This window comes from Etheostoma cragini, chromosome 9 (assembly GCF_013103735.1).
Source record: "Etheostoma cragini isolate CJK2018 chromosome 9, CSU_Ecrag_1.0, whole genome shotgun sequence".
NCBI classification, from domain to species: domain Eukaryota; kingdom Metazoa; phylum Chordata; class Actinopteri; order Perciformes; family Percidae; genus Etheostoma; species Etheostoma cragini.
In genome coordinates, this window is record NC_048415.1 from 16,743,234 (window position 1) to 16,766,509 (window position 23,276).

Below are 23,276 nucleotides of genomic sequence, written 5' to 3' on the forward strand. Positions count from 1 at the left end.
CTAGGTACCACTTCAGCCTCATGATAGATTAATGATTAATGGGTTTGACCAAACCACGCTCATCGTCTGGGATTCTTACTGAGTTGCTGGGGCTGCCGTCGTTGTATGACGTCTCTGTTTTGGGCTCCACGGCCAGCTCAGCGTCCAGGATCTTGTCCACGGGCATTTCCTCGTTGAAACTGCTGGTAGATTCTACCTCGTTCTCCCCTCGCTCCCTTCCTCGCTGCCTCTCTTCCTGCACCGCTGCACGCATGCGCGCGCACGCACACACACACACACGCACACACACACACACACACACACACACACACACACACACACACACACACACACACACACACACACACACACACACACACACACACACACACACTTCAGGTAAAACACTCCATGCTTATTGTCCTTGACTAGATATCAGCAAAACCATAATGTTAACAGTAATGTTCACTGTGCATTGAACAATATTACAAATGTACAAACATGTGCTAAAGATCCACGATCGTGGTAGTAAGCAATTGCTTCAGTCCAAGACATAAACAATATTTAGTATATCATTAATTAAAACAAAGAAAAGCAACAAAGACTCACAATAATGAGACTCCAAGTCAGGAATGTTTGATATTTGGCATTTACAAATAGTTGATTATCAAAATAGTTGCTTACCATTTAGATTGACCGATTAATCAATGAAAAACTAATAGTTTCAGCTCAGAACTGAATACTTATCTTAAATGAACCCATTAGCAGCTGCATAATTTGATTTGATTTAGTTTTGTTACACATATTACACATCTACACATACATTTCTGCAGGGTTCAAGAATGCTTACACCCTAAACAAGCATTTGTAGTAACGGAAATAAAGATCAAGAACATATCCCAGACCAATCCTTATTAAACATATCACACCTGCACACACACCTTCTCTCTTCATGCCCATGGCTAGGCACTTCTGGTAGCGACAGTATTGGCAGCGGTTTCGCTGGCGCTTGTCAATCAAGCACTCCTTCATGTCTCGACACGTGTAGGTAAGATCTTTACGTACGGTCCTCTTAAAGAAGCCTTTGCATCCCTCACAGCTGTACACACCGTAGTGCTTTCCTGTGGAAACACAATGGAAACCCTTCGTAAATACACAAAAACAATAAATAGAGCTTAGCAACAGCCAAAATGCTAGGCAAGGCATGTAAGATCACCAATAGCAACAACATAGCCCCTGCCTTTGAGATTTGATCTGAACCAACTGAGGACTGTACCAGATAATCACACCCACACAGTACCAAAAGCTCGCAGAGATAAAGCAGCGACAAAACTGATGTTTTACCTGAATCTGTATTATTCAGATGAATATTATGTATTACCTTTAGCAGTGCTGTGATGAGGTCTGAAGCCAGATTGAAATCGTTCAACCTTTCCAGGTTGCCTTTCTTTAGAAGTGGCTTAACAACTATAGTTGTCAGTGATTTTGGAAAAATGCCTGAGAGGAGTGAGTGAAATTGTTTTTTAAAGAGCTGATTGGCAGGTCGTCATGACAGCAGGTGGATAAATTAAGATGCTTCACTATATCCACCAGACCTTTGTTATTAATAGTGATAAATGGTAACAATCTTTTCCAATTTTTTCGGTTGCAGCTGCCGTCTGGTTCCTATTGTTTGACATGGAGAAATTTATAGCGTCTCTAATATTTGCCCGATTTTAGTTTTTTTTTACTGGAAAAAGTTGCAAACTCTGTGGCCGGGTAAGCTCAGCTGGTAGAGCAGGCGCACATCCACTATACATAGGTTTTCTCCTCAATGCAGCAGCCGCGAGTTTGACTCCGGCCTGTGGCCCTTTGCTGCATGTCATTCCCCCTCTCTCTCATCTTTCGTGTCTTTATCTGTCCTTTGGAAATAAAGGCCTAAAAATGACCCAAAAAATAAAATAGAAAATACATAAATTAAATAAAAAGTTATGTATTAGAGATAGGAAGTCAGTGGCTAACCATGTTAGGGGATTAGTTGGCTTCAGCGGTAAACAAGGCACAATATTCTTGTTAATGAGAAAAAAGGTTTGTCTAGGATCATTTATTTCACAATTGTGAATATGGAGCCTCTCTTTAAAGATAATGTAATCCTTCCAAGGATTACTTTTTGCAAGTTGTACAGAATGCAGCAGCAAGACTTTTGTGTTAGACCAGCAGGAGATTGCACATTACTCCCGGGCTTAAGGCTCTTCATCACTACTTATTGCATGGTCAAACTCCGTCTTACATCCAGGATATTTTGCATCCACACACTTCTTGTTTTCTTTCTGAGGTCTTCAGACCAAGACCTTTTAATTCTGCCCAGAATCAAAGGTGATCGAGCCTTTTCTGTGATGGCTCCAAGACTCTGGAACTCTCTCCATTTAGCCTTGAGAGCTGTAGATTCTGTGGAAACTTTTAAAAAACACCTGAAGACACATCTTTTTAGATGAGCTTTTAACTAACAATATGGCTTAGTATTTTATGTGTTGCTGTTTTTATTTGTTTTTACTGTAAAGCACTTTGTGACCACTCTTGTCTGTGAAAGGTAGTATATAAATAAAGTTTACTTTTAACAGCTGCGTTATTTCTCCACAGTGCTTTCTTGTTTCAGGTGCAATATCTTTACCAGTTTTATAGTCAAGGTTATCAAAGAGCAAATCAACATTGCAATAATAAAACTGACAAAATGTCTGAAAAGTAACTTTGAAATCAATCTGTCTTTCTTATCTTTCTTTCAGGTATCTGGGTGGCATGTTTAGGATGAATGGGAGTGTAGTTTGTTCGCCCATCCATTTCCCCCCTCCCTCCTCCCTCCTCCCTCCTCCTCACCCTCTAACATTACCTGAGGAGCGGTCCCCGCAAATGGAGCAGATGTGCTTTGACATTCCCCCGGGGCTCGTACACTGGTAGTTGATGTTTCCCAGGTTCTGTAGGCCCGGCGGAGGCTTGATGTCCTCCGAGCTGCTAACACTGTTCATGTTCATCTGAGAGTACGACAGGAAGACAGAACAGAGAACAGAGACACAGAGTTGAAGCTGAGGTGGCCAGAAATGAACTAAACAGAGCCGAGGAGGAAGCGGAGGGGAAGTAAGAGTGAAAAGTGCAGAGGCCGTCTCATGACACTCTCCCCCTTCCTCTATTTTCACACGTCTTCCGCTAACCCATAATATTTTTTTCTTCTCCCCACCTACACCCTTTATTGTGAAAGTGCAGATTGCGATCACATGTTGGGTGAGTGGGTGGTGCAGAGGCGTCTGTCAGAGGCTTGTCATACAGGTTTTTTTGTTTGTTGACAGGGAGAGGCGTACGAGAGGAGTCACGTGTGCAGAAAAAGCAGATCTCACAAACAGCAGAGGGCGCTAGTGTGGAGGGTCTTCCAATTTTTGAGAATAAGGGAAAGTTGTAAAGACATTGAACTTCTGAGCCACTCACATTTTTTTTTTCACCAGTCCAAATCCTTTTCTTTATTTATCACCAGCTTCTTATAATGGCCCCACAACAAACCTAAAGTGACTCTGAGACAGTAAAACATCTCATACCTCTGAAACCTCTTAATGAGGGAATCGTGTTCAATCCCGTTTCCTCTTTTTTTACTCTAATCACCCTTTCTCCCTTTGACCCTCTCCTGCTGATGAGCGCCAGACCAGATTCCATTTTTGTGCTGTGCATTTTTTGTTTTTGTTTAGTTGTGGTTGTAAACATCTGCACTCTGAGTGGAAACAACAAGACTGACCTACACATGCCCTGCTGCCCTATATAGTTGATGCTGCGCAGCGTATAGGACATCCTTCCCACAGTCACCTCAGGCTCCTCCTATCACTTATTTACAATGTGCACTCCCTTCTGAATATCCTCTAATGGCAGACTAAACTCAAGCCTGTGACCCTTACAGAAGGCGAGAAATAAAATAGTATATAAGACATGTTTTTTCTTTTCTTTTCTTTCAGTTTTCCTGGAGCTCACTAGTTCTCACCACCGCAAACAACTCCAGCTGTAGATGCTTTGAAGGCCAACATTCACCCTTAAGTGAGCATTGAGCCTCCCGCGTACTTGCTTATGTGATTCAACAAGGATCCGCTATTCATCTTCAGCGCAGAATAATTACAACTAAATAATTTTACACATGTATGGATTGAAAAGACTTGAGGTGCATTCAAACAGTTGTTCAGACATGTGACTTTAGACAGACATACTTCTTTAGAAAAGTGCTATAAGCACTGTGTATGGATTATTGATGTCTAATGCAATCTTTATACAACATATGCTATGAGGACCACACTGCATCATATATGTAATGTTTACAAGAGACAAGCGCCTCCACTGTTATTTATTTTTAACTACATGTCATTGGATTTTAGATTGCTGGTCAGACATAACAGGCAGTTTGGATACATGTCAACATGGGCTCTGGGAAATTGTAATGGGCATTTTTTTTCAATTTTCTGCCATTTTTTGGACCAAATGTTAAAATCAGTTGTGGAAATGCAGCCCCCTCACCCTTTGTAAAACTTGAAGCACATGTGTAAGCAGCTATGATTCTCAGATTGATATACAGGTTTAAACATATTGAAACAATCTGACATAACTAAATATCAAAATCTGAGTTTCTAATGTTTACTTTTGGTGCTATTACAGGCTTGTTTACATCAAATGCAGCAGAAAAATCATATTATGAGTTGAACAATACTTTATTCTTTAATATGAGTCAAACTATTCATTTATCTATGTTAATAAAGATGTCATTTTCACTAAGAATTACTGAATTTAAAATACCAATCAGGCCTTTTAAAGTGATAATAACAAGATATTAGTAGAAAACAAAACAGGAACAACCATATTGAATTTTCTCATGCTTCTGTCAGCCCAGCACTGCTCATCAGTTCAACCAAAGAAATAATATAGTATGAGATGCATGACATAATGACCCGATTGAGTCTTGGTCACTGGCTGTTGCAGCAGTGAAAAGATGGCTAGCCTGTACAATACAATCAACCCTGGCTGCCCCTTAAGGCACAGATCCATACTGTGATTGAACCAATTTATATCATTGTCTGTTGTGCCCAGCAGCACTGGCCTCCATCCAGCCTCTGAAGCACTCTGTGTGTGTTTCCATATGTGCGGGTGACCATCAAAGCACTGAGCCTTGTGTTGTTTGTAGTTAATTCAAGAGACCACTTAAAGAAAGCAGCTCCATTAGTTCATTCTCTCTTGTAGTCCATTGTGCAGGACAGTAAAAAAGGGCAGTCTTATGGGTGTTCTGTCTGTTATTTATGCAGTCTAAAAGATGCAATCTCATTGGAACGGAGCTATGTCAGGATCATGAACAACTTAGGTATCATGAAGTGACAAGGGAAGAGAGAGTGTGGTAAAAATGAATAGGAGAAATGGTGAGAAAGAGCAGACAAATCAAAAGAAAATGGGGGCATCCTTTTTTCTCTTTTTCCATTCCCTCAGCAATCCATTAACAGGTTAATAGTCAGACTGCGCCATAAGTCCCCCCACATGATAGCAGTAACACAGAACTCAGGGATGACCTTTAGGGCAAGAAGTTTAACCTCTCGACTGCTGTCGGAGAATCCTGACTGAGAGGCACATGATCGACCAAAGAACATGATAGCTTAAAGCGGGCCCAGCTTGCCAAAGGTAGAAATTTGAAAGACTATGAAACACTAAAGTTGAGATTTTAGGAGGAATAAAGAGAAAGTTTGTGTTGAGGACAAATTTAAAAACAATAACTCTGTTTCACAGCCCCTTGTTTAATGTTTCCTAATGTCTTTCTGAATATTGTTTAAGTTTTAACTAACTAAAGAAGTACTTTTTGAAAGGCATGGCAAAGGATAGCGGATAAACCGACAGGGTGAATTATAACATTTTATCACAACTGTAATTAACACATGATTTAAATATAAACCTTCTATTAATTTTAAGTACAACTGTATATTTTTTTGTCTTGAAAGAAACTTTGTTTGTCCATAGCTATCTGTTGACCCTTAGAGCACCCACACATTTTCTCACCTGTGGACTGCCGAGTGTTCCAAAGTTCATGTTGGGCGTGGATGGCAATGATATAGAGGGCGAGCCCAGAGAAGATGTAATGACTGGGTAGGGTGAGGCCAGGCCGTTCATTGGCGAGCCCAAGCCAGACATGGGGGACATTAAGGGCCTTGAGGTGCTGATGACTGACGGGTGGCCGACCATGCCACCCATGGGAGGAGAGTGGGTGTGGGTCATTGGCCCCGAGTCTGGAGGAGAAGGAGAATGTGTTACCAAAAATGAGGAGACACAGAATAGAAACATATCAACTAAGTTCCCAGTTGATTAGGTACACATACAGAAGCGAATGCATCCATTTTAACAAATCCTTCTAGCTTTTGACTCATCAATGACCTACTGAACAGGGAACTTTGTGTATCGTGTTGAGCAAAAATGCAAACAAGCCAACATTTTAAAAATACATCCAAAATAAATCATTTGCACAATCAAGCACCTTATAAAGACTTCCTTTTGGTGCAGAGCAGGTAGTGCACAGTGGGTATGTCAGAGCTTTTTAGTTGAAAACAGCTGCTTGCAGTGGCTGTAAAAACTAAAACAATGAGCTGAAAAACACAAAATGCTCAGTAAAGGTGCATGTTTGAGTAATTTCTGTGGGTTCGTCAGTACAAGGGGTAACTCTCACAGTGCACATAGTTTTGATTGCATTTATTCCAGGCCATATAAAAATATTGACTATAGAGGCTTTACGCTCCAACAACATATCACACTTTAAAATAAGTGTTATATGAACAGATTAAAAGATATAGTAAGCAATGTTGATCTACTACACTTTTTTTTCAAATTCAGCGAATATCTCCTTACGGTCACCTAGCTCTCTATTTTCTGTGTGCGCTGAAAAAAATCCAGCGTTCCTACACAGCCTTTGCTGTATAAATGGAAAACCAACAGAAAGGTGTGCACAAGCTACACAACACTATTCTAACCAATCAGCATCTGGTGGTGCAAACAAGTGAAGGGGGCGGGGGCGGGGGCGGGGGCGGCCAGGAGTTATCAACAGGAAGAGTTGGTAGCGGAACAGCAAAAGAGGAAAAGGACTTTAAAATACAAATTTAAAATGAAGTTGTATGAACGAGAAAGAAGGAAGAGCCTTGTTAACACTGATGAGGTGTTTCAACCATGGTTTCAACGCAGCAGAAACCTCAATGATTCGTGATTTCAAAGGAATGAAAACGGGCTCTTGTCGTTATGGACTAGTGAGTAATAACGTTAGCCTTGCTGTTTCATTGTTTGCTGTTTTAAATAGGTCAGTTTAATCTTGTCCATTAGCTATTGTTTACTTTTACGTTGTTTACAGCAGTAGCGACAGTTTTAAATCTACAACCCAAGAATAGTCAGCACAGAAACCAACAGAAGTGGTTGCTATGGCAATGCCCGTCCATGAATCTGTGGGGTGGAGATCCTTGTATTTGTATGCCAGTTGAGTTTAACTATCAACAATCTTCATGCAGCCTTGCTTACTGCCCCTTTAAACATGCCTGAGAATCTGAGAATATATTGTCGACTAACAGTGCGGCATGTATACATGCGGTCTGTGTTCAGTGTGTAAATATGGCTACACAGAGTAATGAAGCTTTGCTTATTTTGGTCAGGGGTGCTGACTTTGCTTTGCGTCCAATGATGTAAACTGACAGGCTGGCATTTACATAGATGACCTACTTAGAAAAGCTGTCATTCAACTGTGTAACAGGGCGTGGTTTGTAAATTCAAGCATGTGCTGTGGTTAAGGACAATGTGGACAATCATTCGTCATAATACATAATACAAATACCAACATACACATACAGGGTACATGTACTGTACTCATATACTGCCACAGGCGGTCTGTCACAGCTTGTTCAGTTAGACAGATGCAATAAGCATTCTGTCTCACTGTGAATGTCAATGACTCAAAGAAATTAATGTTGTTTTCAGAGCAAAAATGATGCTGATGATAAAATACATGCCACAATTATGCACATTTGGACTAATCTAATGCTCTGTCAGTGTACATTCACCCCCCCCCCACTTTTACACACGCACATGCACACACACACCTAAACACACACACACACACACACACACACACACACACACACACACACACACACACACACACGGTTACTTAAAAAATGCAAAATGGTTATATTTCTTCTTTTTCTACCATAAAGCTCACCAAATTGCTCAGATATCAGAAATCCATTAAAACCAAAAACAAAATTTTCAATCCATAAATCACTGATAAGCATTAAAAAAATGACTGTTCAATTTTTCAGGAAATATAAACTTTTCAACAATAATGCGGCCCCCTTCCAGTTTATATTAGCACAGATTCCCAGCTGCTCCGATCATCGAACCTCAAATGCATTCAATCGCAGCATGAGTTCCCATTTGTAATTGCTCGAGCCTAAAGATTTCATCAGAATGAGAGGTGATCCATCTCTGCATGGAAACTCAGTGATGTTTCTTTACAACGAATGCTGTCTGAAGACTTATACAGACTTGTTTTGTGCAATGATCTCTCATCTGGGGATCAATAAAGGCTTATCTAATCTTAAATCAAAGGTCCACTTCACCAATTTTCAACCTCAGCTCTATTTATTTGTTATCACATCTTTATCTGTATCCTTACACTTGTCAGGATTTGTTGTTGGAGTTGTATGGAGTTGTTGGTTGTATTTAAAGGTCCCATATTGTGAATGAGATTTGGTGTTATATAAATACCATACAATATCAAAACTTTACTTTATGTAGCCTAATGTGTTCTGTATTCTTGTATTGTATTGAATGTGAAACTCTATGTGGTCTTGCACACTTGGCCAGGTCGCCGTTGCAAATGAGAATCTGTTCTCAAGAGCCTAGCTGGTTAAATAAAGGTTAAATTAATTTTAAAAAGCATTGTTGAACGGGCCCTTGCCCCTCAAAGCTTGTTGGGGTTACTGGCGGGACAGCTGGGGGGTTTACTTCAAATGTTGCCCACTGCCTCAGCGGAGTACGGGGAACAGATGGGTTCCCTCAGATTCAGAATAACTGTTGCCAAGAATCGCAACTCTTCTTGTTTCATTGCCACCTTCACGAAGTTGGTCCTTTATAATTTGGACATTTTTTGAAGTATCAAAATTCTTTTGATAACATTTGGTCATGAGGGTCAACTGAATGTACATTAAAGATTTCGTGCAGATTGGATTAATGCTCTAGGAGTTAGAAAAAGTAGGTTTCCCATGCATTGCCATTTGGCTAATTAATGTAAAAAATCTAAACAGTGCCATCTAATTACCAACTGACTCGAGAAAATAGGCAAATATGCTCAATGGCCCATGTGGATCAACTGAGTCATGTTTCATGGCAACAAGAATACATTTTATATATATATATATATATATATATATATATATATATATATATATATATATATATATATATATATATATATATATATATATATATATATATATATATGTAGAAAGTGCCACTATAGTGCCATTCCAGTCATTCCTTGGCTGTAAAGACGGTGCAGAGACTGAGAGATCACATTTACAGAAGGCCCGGAAATGCTGACCAATCAGAGCAGACTAGACTTTTTTAGGAGGAGGATTATTCAGACAAACAATGTGTTTTTTGAACAATAAAGCATGTAAACCAGTTTTAATGTACTTTTAGAACACAAGTAATAACCTGAAAATGTAGATACTATGGGATCTTTAAGACTACAAATCTTACCCCGCGCTGAATATTATCGAGAATAACCATTTTCCTTAGTTTTGACATCTAGTTTAAATTTAATTTCCACATTTCACAGTTTCTAAGTTTTAACTGGTAAAGATAAATAAGTTGATACTGCTTGCCTAATACTCATATCATCAGGTTCAGGATTTTTTGGGGGGTGAACAAAACTATTTTTCTATGATGATGACATGAGTAACACCAAGACATACCAAGAAGAGTACATATTAGGGTGAACATTGATTTTTTACCTCTTATGACTTCCATGGTTCTTATCATTCAGGTCATTACTGTTTCTGTAACCACTTTGACAGTTTTTTTTATATGGAATACACAAATATGAATCTCACTTGACGCTTTGAGATAAACTTCATGGAAAATCTCAAAAGATCCTCTTGCCCACAGGCAGTGGCTGTCACAGGAACATCTCAAGTTTACAAAGATGTGTTTCTTAGTGTCTACTTCTGAGAAATAATTGCTTGTGTGCACAAATAATGTTTGGACTGTATCTGCCTATGACTTCAGTTTGCAGGCATTTTGAAAGTTAAACAGAACTGTTTGCTAAATACTGTGCAATAGTTTTGAAATGTTGCTCTGATATTTAACCTCTGGCAGTGATTAAGCCCACATTAGTTTCTTCTCCACTGACTATTTTAAGGAAACGGAAAGTTTGAGTAATGCAAGACAGTTTCTTTCAAATTTCAAGGAACTGGGAAACAGAGAGGAATGTCACATTGTCTGTCTGGATGCAGCAATTTTTTTAAACATGAGGACACACTGTAAAACACACAGCTGGCCATTCACTCCCTCTCTGTATGCCAAGGAACAGATGTTGTGCAACTTCCTGTTTAGTGCAGAGACTATAGCCTCCACCCGCTTTCTTATTCACCCACTTTCTCCAACCCTGCATGAGTGAAACCAGGCAGGCAAATATGTATGTAGGCCTCCCTCTGTCCCACAGAGCTGTCTGGACACACAAGATGTATTTTAGTAAAATACACCAACCCCTTTAAACGGTATGGTACTGCCTGTAAACACTACCTTGTTTTAAATTCTACAATGGCGGGAGTGTAGTCCCTGTTTTTTGGAGAAGAGATTCATCTAAATAACAAGCTTATGTAATGGATGAGGACTGTACAGCATGTACTGTGTCGGAGTTTGTGCACTGACCCCTCTCTTTATGTGCATGGCAAATTCCCTTCAGGGTTCCTAAAAGATCTATTCTATTCTAGAAGTGCTGACTAGGAGACATAGTAACGGGGGTATCGTCACTCTAGCCAACAATTTAAGTTCCTGAAGGGACCAAGACCTTGAGGAACACTGTTGAAAACCCCATGGATTTGTGTCTAATAGACTGATGTTACCAAAAGTCTCTGAAATTGGTCAAATTTTAAGAAAGATTGCAGTGACCGGCCTGGTGCGAACAAAGCTGCAGTGTAACGTAATGGGGGCAATTGTGCACCCTCCATTTTTGTCTTCTAAATGTGATTGTTTTTTAGACACTGACCGGCTCAGATTGTAATTAAAAGTGTCTGACAACAACATCGATCTCGCAAGGTTTTCTTTTTTTGGGCAATTGGGTGGCGAGCATTACTTTTCTGGAAAGTGCTCAGAAACTAATAACTAAACTTGTCAATATACACAGAAACACCATTCATCCTCTGAATGCCCTAGGGCTCTAGTTTGTGGTTGTAAAGTTTCATGAGCTGTGATTATCCTCGAGGTCAAGTCCTTTTATACAGTGAGGTCAAGTTTCAAAAAATGGATTTACTACAATGAAATGGCTACCTTGGGGTCTACCATCATCACACATGAAAAACATTAGGCTCATTGTATCCACAACAGTCTCAACTTTTCAGGTATACCCAATTTAAGCAATCCTTAGACTGGTTAGGGTTTACCATTTTAGAATAGGCAAAAATAAAACATTTATACTTCATCAGAAAAACTGCATTGGAATAGCATTAAGTGGGCATGTTTGTAAAGGTGAGACTTGTGGATATAGAACCCATTTTTATTCAGATATCTAGAGATGAATAGCAAAAACATGAATAGCCTTTAGCCTTTAGCCTTAGCCCCTACACTCTACCACCGTTTGATATGATACCAGTATCGTCACGAAAGCTTTGGAACAGATCCTCTTAAAGACAGTCTAGTTAGGGGGTCCAGAGTTGGGGTCCGGGCTTAATATTACACCCCCCTCCCAGAATAGCAATTGTTGCTAGCAGACTAATAACATAAAAACTAAAGCTAAGGTGATTAGCCAATTAATTGATTAGTTGAACACTTATTGACAATATTTCAATTGTTCTTTGGTTCCAGCTTTTCAAATGTGTGGATGATGTTTTATATAATTGTTTATTGAAAATCTCTGGATTTTGCACTGTTGGTTGATCACCAGTCATCTTAAACTTAGATATCTTTTGACCCGCAAACATTTTCTAGATTACCCAATTAAAAAACAACTCTTCAATAATAAAATAATAGTCATGACTTGCAGTTCCTATTTGAAACTTATTCAGTCTCTGTCATGGTAAAGTGCTAGGTCCCTACAACATGACATTGCAAATGTCTTAAACATAACCTGTATGTTTGAGACTAAACCAAAGATGGCTGCATTCGGTCCAGACTTGAGAGTCTTTGTTGCTGCAGTACACAGGAGAGCACAGAAGCACATGGACAGTCAGCTGGTGGAATGCCTAAAAGGGAATGGCCAGCAAGTTGTGCATGCTATGTGAAAGGAGTGTGTATTTGTGTTTGTGTGGAAGGAGGCCAACATGTTCGGCAGAGGAAGCATAAATCGGCCCAGAGCGGCTCAATGGGGCCTATCCTTGAATGACCGTACTCAACCGGCTTTTCCATCTCTATTCTATGTAAATCACCTCTACACAAAGAAGCCTCTGGAATGTACATGCCTATCACACGTTGCACAGCAGAGGACGGAACATTAGCAAGCACTGGAAGGTTGTTCCTGAAATATCGTAAGATTAAGATTTAGTTCCAGTGCTTCCTGTATGTCTCTGTTTGAACCTATACAGTGCTGCAGCAACACAAGCATCTATTTGAGAGCAAAACAAACAGATGAAGCAGTGAAGGGCACCTTTGACCACCGGCTTTGCACATCAAAGAGGTCGCCTGTTGCCAAACTCCAGAACCAAGGTCAAAAAAGTTCGTATCTGCAACGGTTACACTGATAATTCTCAGAAATGACAGCAACGAGGGGACGCATAACAAAGTGAATCTTCAGCGACTGACATAATACCATTAAAACAGCAGTAGATCATCAAAGTTTGATCTGAATAAGGGATGGATTATGGCCCCTGATCATCATAGTTTAGATTGAACAGCAGTACAAGTAAAACTACTGTTTTTTCAGCATATGAAATTTTCTTTCAGGCTTACCTTTGAAATGTTTGTCGTAATTAATTATAGTACGACCAGTTAATGATTCTGGACGGAACAAAGGGCTGATTTGTTTACTAGATGATTTGTGGAAATTTGGAGAATTAATGTTATTTGAGTAAACTAGTTAGTAGGTTAATCTTAAAATAGGCTATTTTGTTAAATTAATTTAATTGTTTTATCCTGATGTGAAACCATTATATATATTATTAACTATTTATACACAAGGATTTGTCTTGGTGACAAATAGTGTTGGAAGTGGATTCATATCTCTATATAAATATTTGACATAAGGGCACCACATAGAGCACTGGACAAAAGGGTACTTTTGAATCAGCTCCTAATGATTATTTGTCTTCATCTTCTAATATATAAATAGTTGTTGCTTTTCTCAGTTTAAAAAAAATTATGAATAAAAAATGTTGGCTTTTGGACTGTTCGTCGGAGCAAATTAAGCGTGTGCTTTTTCAAAAAATTGTCAAAAGGCTCTTGCTGGCATTTTTTATAAAGAAAGAATTGTCAAAGCAATAATTGACAAATTGAATCAACAGTTAATAAAATGAAGTCCCACAATGAACTGATCAATAAACTGCATTTGCCCCTCTTCGCCTTAATATTTTTCCATTGTATACACTAAAGAAAAATTGTACTACACTAAAAGGAAAATCATTATTTTACAATGTAAACAAGCAATCTGAAACAATGTAAACTATTTCAGTGTCCCTGTATACGCAGAGCAACAGTGCCACATCATCATCACCACCAAACAGCTTCTACCTGCTTTAGATGATCATTTATGTAGGTCAAATACAATTTATTCTCACATTTGTAGCCAAGAACAGCCTAAGCAACAAATGTATCACACTGATGTGCCGTTCAACAGGTTTAAAGAAACATCACAGACCACAAACCCTCTAAATCCCTTTCTGTTAATTACTGGGTAGTGGCTGGATGGAGCACTGTGGTAATTCAATAAGCCCATGGCCCACTAGCTAATAATATCTCCTGTCTGGAGAGACAGACCAGCACTGGGAGTTCATATGGGGGGGGGCAGCAGATCAACTTCTGAACAACAACAAAAATTTCTATCAGATTAGTCCCCATAAAGACAGATCCTCAGCGTGTGCATTGATCTGTTTAATACACATGTCTGTTATGAGTCGGTGTTTGTGGGTGTGTGTGTGTGTGTGTGTGTGTGTGTGTGTGTGTGTGTGTGTGTGTGTGTGTGTGTGTGTGTGTAAGAGAGTGCATGCTCTCATTCCCCTATATGACAGTGACCAAGTGACAGAGAGCAGAACGCATCCTAAAGTAATCAGACGGATAGCCTACGGAGTTCATTAGATACAGCGGACATGTAATTAAGAAATCCCTTCGCTACCACACCGACTCATGAGCGCCAGCCACAAACCCTCGTCTGATACGCACACACTCTCAGTGTGCACACAAATTCGTCGTCTTTCACATTAGAAAAGAAAAAAAACACACACACTAGGACAAAATCGCCACCCTTTGAACATTCATTTCTGTGCTAAATGAGGTTGATGTCTGATCAATTGTGTCAGTAAATCCTCTTATCCCCGGATAAGTATCTGCAGCTCAGTGGGCCAGCTGTCAAGAAGGTGGGAGGCCGAGGAGGGGACAGAGACAGGGATAGAGCCAGATAGGAAGGAAGGGAGCAATGGATGGATAAATGGATGGAAGGGACGATGGGTGGATGGGGCTGTGCATTGTGTCCCACTTTGAAACCCTCACATGATCCCACCACCACACACGCCTAATCTCTCTGCCTGGCTAAGAACATTAGATCCATAATTTAGAAAAGTGCCTGTTTGTTTTCTGCATAGCTGCTATTGAGAAGACTGAAATAGTTATTGGTGAGAACAAATAAAGATATTCTCTACTGTTACATAAACAGCAAACTGTCCAAAGCGGCTTCAAGGTAACCTGATCCATTTTCTGACTGGCTTTTTGGAGTTTATTGGCAAAATAAATATTAGCCCATTACATCAGCTGAACAGATACTGTGTATAGCATTCCTCTCTTGCTGAAAATATTAATAAAAAGAAAAAACATTTCCCCAAAAAGGGATACTGCTGTGACAAAACAAGCACTTGAGCTGGCAAACTTCTCTGACCTTAAATTCTGTCATAGGGAAGTGAGTGAACTCTCTAGAGAACTCACTTTCTATGAAAAGAAAAGAAATACTGTTTCCATCTACTGTATCCCCCCTCTGTAGTTTCCCTATAACATAGCTTCAAACAACATAAAATGTCAGGTGAACAAATAAACATAAATTAAATATCATCAAATTGTATTTCCCATATGTAGGCCATTGATGCCGTGTCCTCACATTCACCAACGCTATCGGGAAACTTTTTTTTTTTTTTTTTTTACACAGAGGCATAGGATCGATGAGGAGGCCCGGGCTGAGACAGGGATGAGATAAAGATTGGAAAGTTTGAACCTTAAACATCAAGAGCTAACATACAGTACATGCAGAACACGCTGACCAAGCAATCCTGGAAAACAAACATACAGGTGCATTGAAAGGCCCGATGCAAACCGATGCATCGTCTGAAGTGTTGTCTCACTGCTACAGAGGGCTATGGCGAGATGGGTATGTGCCATTAACACACACATACACATGCACACACCGACACACACACCGACACCGACACACACACACAGAATACAAACTAACCCACTTAGCTCACGCTGTGAACAAGTGAGTGTGACCAGGGCGACCTGACCTCTGCATCTTTGACCAGATACTAAAAAGACAGCTAGATTCATCAATCAGCTCAGTTACTCAAGTTTAGTTGAAAAAATGGAAATAAAATATGTTGGACAGAGACAAAGGAGGAACCATCACACACAGAAGACGGCGACAACAACGGGACGGTTGTGGTTAAGAGAAGAAGAAGGTGGAAAGGACACGCGAGACGCGATCACCGGTCTCCGGAGTAAAAGTCCTGTGTTGTTTGACCCATCCACCACCCCAACCAACTTCCTTGCGCAAATTTACATTACTGCTCGCTACTGTAATCTTATTGTTATCACAAAAGATGCTTCCCATGAAACCACATTAGTTGAAAATGTGTGCTCACCACTAGTAAGTCCCTGTACACAAATCAATTGATTCAACAATAATTTCACCATTTCACAAACTGCCAAGAGACTGGGCTAAAAGACAATGATATCATGTTGATGTATAGCATGCTATTTTAGTTAAGTGTATTAGCATGCTAACATTAGCTCTTTAGCACTCAACACAAAGTGCAGCTAAGCCTTTTAGTATTTGGTCATTAACCAATAAAGCAACGGACTTGATGGGGCCCCAAGAAGAAAAGTTATCAGAATCCATCCAATCTATTTTAGTCTGGACCTAGTAACTATCAACTCCCAGACCATGACCATCATTGCCATACCTGGAGCTATGATGCTAGCATGGCTAAAAAGCCCTAAAGAGACTAGTAGCTTTGCATGTTTTACCCCTTTAACTTATTATTATTAATTTCTTACCTTTTACATACAACCACAATGTGAAAATTAACTCACATAAACCCAAAATAAGCTTGAAATAGAACCAAAATTACATAATTTGCTTGTTTTATTTTTGTTCTGCAGTTTTCTTTTCTAATAATAAAGTTCTTGAATTCTATACTTTTTCAAGTATCTAGTCTCTGAAAAGTTTATTTTCACCTACTGGTATAGACGGAAACTAATGTCTGTCTAGAACATAGAAACCCACTAATAAAACATTTCAATTTTAAATCTTGAGAGTTAACGTCAAATGTGCGAAAACATGCAAAACCTATAGTTTAATCCTCTACCTTTTAATAAACCCTAGCCCAGTTGTTTTGGCAAATTATTCCTAGGATTCAATTGAAGCTCAAACATCGAGTAAAGAGGAGTATTGTTGTAATCACAGCTGCTGTGCTCTCAGTGGAGAGAGCAGAACAGAAAATGTACACATCGTGTACATGCATGCATATGTGGATGTGGATGCACATGTGGATAAAGCTTTGTGCAGTGTGTCCACTATTATTTATATCCATTCATCAGCCCAGAGCTGGAGCACGAATGAACATCTTCAGCGTAGACAACCGTTGTGAACAGGAGCATCGCATGCTTCTCTCAAAGACATTAGAGAAGAGAACCTACACATTATTAATAATAATATTAATAATAGTAATACTTAAGGAATACCACAAGGAAAATTGCAATGTTACAATATATTATATACACGTACACACAGTGAGGCGACTACAGCATGTGTGGAAGTGAGCTCACATCAACACCTCCCCCACCTCTATAATCACAGGAAGGAGGAAAAGCAAAAAAAAACCATCAGAGTGAGGATTGATGGAAGGATGCAGGGTGACAGACAGCAGAAAGACAGAAAGAGAACATAGGATGGTGAGGGTTAATAGGAAGGGACGTGTTGAGAGAAAAACCGATAGTGAAGGACACGGCAATGAGAGCTGGAAGCGTCCTTTGAAGTTGAGTGGCATCCCCGCTGACCACTTCTGAGACCTCAAGTGAGTCACAAGCAACAACAAAGCCTTGTACCTGTCACAATTGGTTAACATGATCCAATGATTTTAAAGACACAACCTGATCTGTTGGGGGCCAATAAGATCACAGAATGTTTATCTTGAAGATACGGTCCCTACAAAAATACATTTATTACAGCGAGGATCCTATGTAATCCATATGGAAAATCCCACATACAAAGAAGATCAACTGCTAAGGTTGCAGGTTTCTCCTGCTGGGGAAATTAATTTAAAATAACTTGTTCAAAGAGTGGGATTACAGGCATTACCTTAGCTTTTAGGGCTCAAACTCAACTTCTGTGGAAAATCACAGAGCAACAGCAATGCAGGCAGGCAACATACATTTTGACACATTCTAACACAAAAGCACAACAAATCCCAGCTACTCACAGTGGCTATGACCTATCTCCCTTCCAGAGCTGCCTCCAGTTGCAGGTGATGACATGGGGTGCCACATGCCTTTGGGTGAAAGTTGGGCCCTGGCCGAATGCCACTCACCCAGGACCAGGACTCTGACTCAAGTGCTGGCTCGGTCACAAACTAATAAAAATTACGTGGATACTCCAATCAACGACTTTTCAAGAGGGGGAAGAGCAAAAGAGGTTGAGTCCACCGCCACCGGTTATAGGATTACTCAGATTATCCTTTCCCAGAGATCAATCTCACAGGAACTGTTTACTGAGCGACTGTTGAACAAATCAGCTCCTCTACTGCCCACTCAAAGCGTGTCTCTTTCTCTCTTAGCGTTGATAAAACTCTCTGTACAGAGACACCTGTCATAGTGGCTGAAAAGGGTGTCTGGCACAGAGAGGGAGGGTGGTCATGTGTACAACACCAAGTGTAAAGTACAACCAGAAGTTTCCAATTGCTCCCTCTTAAAAGGGAGCAGGACCGCAGTTGAGGGGGAGACAGTGTGACACTGATGTTCCTGTCATCAGCAGAGGTTTTTATGTGTCAAGGACATTTATTTTTTCATTTTCTTCCCTTTTGCTAAATATGAGTCACAGACTTGCTTTCTAATGTGTAGGTTGTATAAATGGGATGTGAGTGTTAAGAATGAAAGTGACAAGAAGTGGCCAGAGGCTAAAGAATCCTCTTTTCTATATCCCTCGAAACAGCTTGAATTGTTTTAATTTGATTTTCTATTCATCTCGAACAATCAACAGTGTTGCAAAAGAAAACAAAATAAATGTAAACCACAAATTTAAAACCCAAAAAATCTGAATGAATGAAATAGGTTAAGTGTGAGAAGGAGCAGGCGCTGTAAGCATACAGCTTATTAGGTCCTACCCCTACTTCAAAACATCATATTATTACAAAACAGAAGTGAACTGAATGATTTATTATTATTATTATTTATTATTATGGCTCTGTTTCCTTTAATACCTAGACAAAACTGTGCCAGCATGCATGCTTAATGGTACTGTTGTGGCATGAATATGGAGTTGCCTACGTGCACATTGTTAGTATGTTTGTGTGTTTAACAAGTGTTACAGCTTACCAGGAAGTCAGGAATTTTCTGTTTCAGTGGATGGTCAAGCAAACACAGAGCAAAGTGAAAACCCAGATGCGAACACAGGCCAAAAATATACCTTAAAGGCAAAGCGAAACAATTCATGACAAACCCAAAAGGGAACCTAAATAAACAACAACACCCATGCAGGGATGGAATCAATCTTTAGTCCAATTGTTTCAAGGTGTTGTATATCAGAACAGGCTTTAACAAATAGTAATAAAATGGAGCAAACAGCAGTTAAATTAGCCCACAAAAATAGGAGTTAACTTTGTTTAAAGGTCCCATAACATGGGGCGCTTTGGATGCTTTTATTTAGACCTTAGTGGTACCCTAATGCTGTATCTGAAGTCTATTTCCCAAAATTCAGCCTTGCAGAATTAGAGACAGTCCGGCAATGAGCTTTCCCTAGGATGTGCCATTTCTGAGTCTGTAGCTTTTGAAGGGGGGGGGGGGGGGGGGGGGGGTGCTTTACCAACTGCTGCTTTGCTCATTTGAAATTGGCCAAATTCTCTGGGCAGGGAAAGCAGATAAAGGGGAGGTAACCTTGCCCATTATGACCTCATAAGGAGCAAGATTCCAGATCGGTCCATCTAAGCTTTCATTTTCTTAAAGGCAAAGCAGGATTGGGTTTACACCTATCGCCATTTCTAGCCACTGGGTGACCAGGCAGGGGGAACTCAGATTAATGTTAAAAAATTTCATTAAGTTAAATCTTCATGCCATAGGACCCAATAACAACGTCAGAGGCAGCATGCATTCTTGGCCATTGAAGTATGTCATATCATTATCAACAGAAATACCGCCAGCCAATAAATGTGAAATTGGCACTGATTTTAGTCTGCAGCTGCTCCTTTTAATCTATCCTGCCATCCTATCACATGTTCGCCCTAGTCTACCCTTCAAGCTTTGGAAACAGTCGTTTGCATTGAAAGATAGCACAAAAAAACTTGATAAGCCTTCCCCGACATGTGTGCATCTGTTTTACTATATATGACTCAAAAGAGTTTTCTTGTGCAGTGCACCTGCATGAAGTTGGATCAAATGTCTATACAATGCTTGTAGGAGAGCCACCAGTAACCAGATCCTCTCAGTGACAGTTACCTGGCAGGAGACTCAGCAGGACCGACACAACAAGAGGGGAGGACGGAGACAGAGAAAAGACACTTGCTGCCTCTCTTTTAGACGTACCAAATCCCGCAGGGAGAAGCTAAAATAATACAGTCCTTCTTAAATGTATGCTGTTTTATAATAGTGTGTCATGGCCCACATAAAACATGCCAAATTAACCCTGAGAGCTATAATTAGCATTCATAGATCCATCATGGACTATGAAGACGGTGGAGGAAAATAGGCAACTAATGATCTGAATAATAATTGCTATTTTGACCTCACTGTCATGTATACTTGTTTCTACAAATTGCAAATCTTGTATAGACGTAACAGAGAAGCGATAAATCTGATAGTTTGCCCCGCTAAACGGCTCTCAAGAGGAGACAGTTTTCCGTTTACATCCTCTTGTTGCTAGCTGTGAGTTTTGATCATGCAACACACTTGGTTGGGTGGATATTTGTAAGAAAAGACAGTAGAAGAAGAAATTAGTGAAAAGCAAAAATGAATAGAAAAATATGTTACAATATGTGCTTGTGAAGAAATGAAGAAACATCTTCAACTCTTGATGAGAGGAAATTTTGAGTGATTCATGGCTCAGTAGAAGTTGGTTTGACTGACCAGGCAAAGATAGAGCAACAGGTAACAGCTAAGAACATTATGTCTCATTAAGTATCTCAATTAAGAGGCATGATGAACAGTCTAAAAAGTGTGACGTACAGCACTTTTTGGTTTGTGGCTTATGAAGTTATTGAGGTCAGCTATCCGTCAACTTTTCTGAACATTGTGTATACCTATATTATTGCAGATATCTGCTGTTAACCTAGCGTTACTGTTTTTCTCTTAATTATATTTGAATGGTGTCATCACAATCATGGATAATAGACTTCAAAACTTCATAAGCCACGGACGATGGCAGCAACAAGCATCGTCCAGCAGTGTGCATCACCTTTTAGTGTCCTCTTGTGTTGCGAGCTTCTCTACCGTATGTGCAGCGCTTCTTCTAAATGATGTGCAAATGTTGTCAAACTGGTGAAGATGTTTCTTCATTTGCTTGTGTTGTGTCCTAATCACAGTGCTTTGAGCTTTTAGGGGCACTGTAGAGAGGAGTACACTAAAATCACACTCAAAATATTCAAGCGAGGTTTTCAGCATCTTGTTTATATTTCTCAATGGAGAGGTTTAATGAGACATAATGTACTGTTACATGTTGCTCCTGAGGGGCACAGCGTGCAATGGAAAACATTTTGCCTCGTCAGTCAAACAAAATCGAGAGTCATAAATCGCTCCTCATTACCAGGCCCATTTATATTTATCTTTCTAATCACATACTTGTTTTGGGACTGATTTTGGCTATAGGGCTGCAACAAACTGTTTTTTCCTCATTAATTGATCTGTTAATATCAACAAATCCTAAGTATGATGAAGTGACTAGTTGTTTAGTCTATACAATGTTAGACCCTCTGTTTGTGTATATCAAAGGATGTTGTACTGTATAAGTATACACAGTGGTGGAAAGCAACTAAGTACATATACCAATGAACTGTTTTAGTATAATTTTAAATTGTACTTCAAGTATTTTCTTTTTCTGCTATGTGTTTAGCTCCACTACTGTATATTTTCTCCCCTGCATTTATATTACTCCTTATGAAACCTATGCTCAGTGTATAAATGTATTTCATTATAGATTAAACTACTTAGTATATGAAGGGGTTGAAATGAACTCCACGGTTGCTTACAAGTTAATGCATCAAAAATAACAATCCAATAATATAACATGACACATCAAGAGTCCAGTCTACATAATTAGTACATTGGATACTTTAAAGGTTAAATGTGTAATAGGGAAAGCTGGCATGTAAAACAGTTATTGCAATACTGGAGAGAGTCGTCTCCCCCGGCCCCTCCTCCCCAGACTCCAAGTTCACGGAGGTTGCCAGGTTGAGAATTCAGTACCCAACAATGTTGCTAGATGCTAGTCTCGAATAGCCAGACCTATCTCTACAGCACAGCGGAGTAGCTAGCGTTAGATCCTGACTATGTTGACGGTCATAAAAGCCAGTGCTCACGCTAGCTTTGTACCCGACTAATTACTACATCAACCGCTAAAAACACCACTACCTTGCCATCCTCTCTACCCAATTTACAGCCACCCTTTTGTTGGCTTAAAATTACTCATCGTTTAAAAGGCTGCGGCCCCTGAACACGCTACAAGTTGTAAACAGCCGTGGCCTGCTTGCCTGTTACTCCAGTAACATTAGCCTACATTAGCAGTTTTTGTGAGTAACTAACTCAAATCCTCAATTCAATACTCAAAAATTCAATGTGAGTACACGAATGTTGAAATTACATAAAGTAGCCAAAGTCCCTAGTAGCCAAGATAAATTAGCCTGAATCTATTGCTTGCCTGTTCAGGAGAAAATTAGCCTGCATTCTTTTTAGGTTCTAACCTGTCTCCATCTTTTAAATACATCCCCAATATTTACCTGGGGTTTGTAACGTCTTTGGTCATGCAACTGTTAGAAACGTGCTTTTTTTTTTAGGTTGGGTATAATCTATCTCTTTCTTGGCTGTACTAACATTACAGAATAGCTCACTGGGTTTAGTTTTTCCAGGTATGTCTGGCAACCTGACCTGGCTGTCAAACTGGTCAGTTGATAACAACACACAGGCCAAAACACAAACAGACATTTGTCACGGAACGGAAATTTCAAAGGAGAAATACTGGCTTTTGCATTGTTGTTAGAGAAGATATTATTTCAGCTTAGCATATTTCCTTAATATCTGATGACATATTGTGGTCATTTTTGGATTTAGTACAGTAAATGTGTTCATTTTTGGATTTAACACAGTAAATGTGTTACATATTACACCGTTAAGTACATTTTGTTGCAAATACTTTTGTACTTTTATTTAACTAAATCTTGAGTGCAGGATTT

At 39.6% G+C, this 23,276-nt stretch overlaps 1 protein-coding gene across 3 annotated transcripts in view; it reads right to left on the reverse strand.

Moving 5' to 3' along the window:
• The window catches only part of rxrgb (retinoid X receptor, gamma b), a 32,068-nt gene that overhangs the window by 3,398 nt on the left and 5,394 nt on the right, over positions 1-23,276 (reverse strand). Inside the window, exons 1-5 of one of the 3 annotated variants that reach the window (XM_034881744.1) lie at positions 18,105-18,532; positions 6,019-6,245; positions 2,846-2,987; positions 909-1,100; positions 80-243 (exon numbers count right to left, since the gene is read on the reverse strand). In XM_034881744.1, coding sequence (XP_034737635.1) covers positions 80-243; positions 909-1,100; positions 2,846-2,987; positions 6,019-6,245; positions 18,105-18,171 — 792 coding nt within the window. In that variant the 5' untranslated portion in view covers positions 18,172-18,532. Of the gene's footprint in view, positions 1-79; positions 244-908; positions 1,101-2,845; positions 2,988-6,018; positions 6,246-18,104; positions 18,533-23,276 lie in introns of those variants that run through there. The other 2 variants (XM_034881743.1, XM_034881742.1) reach the window with 2 other exon arrangements.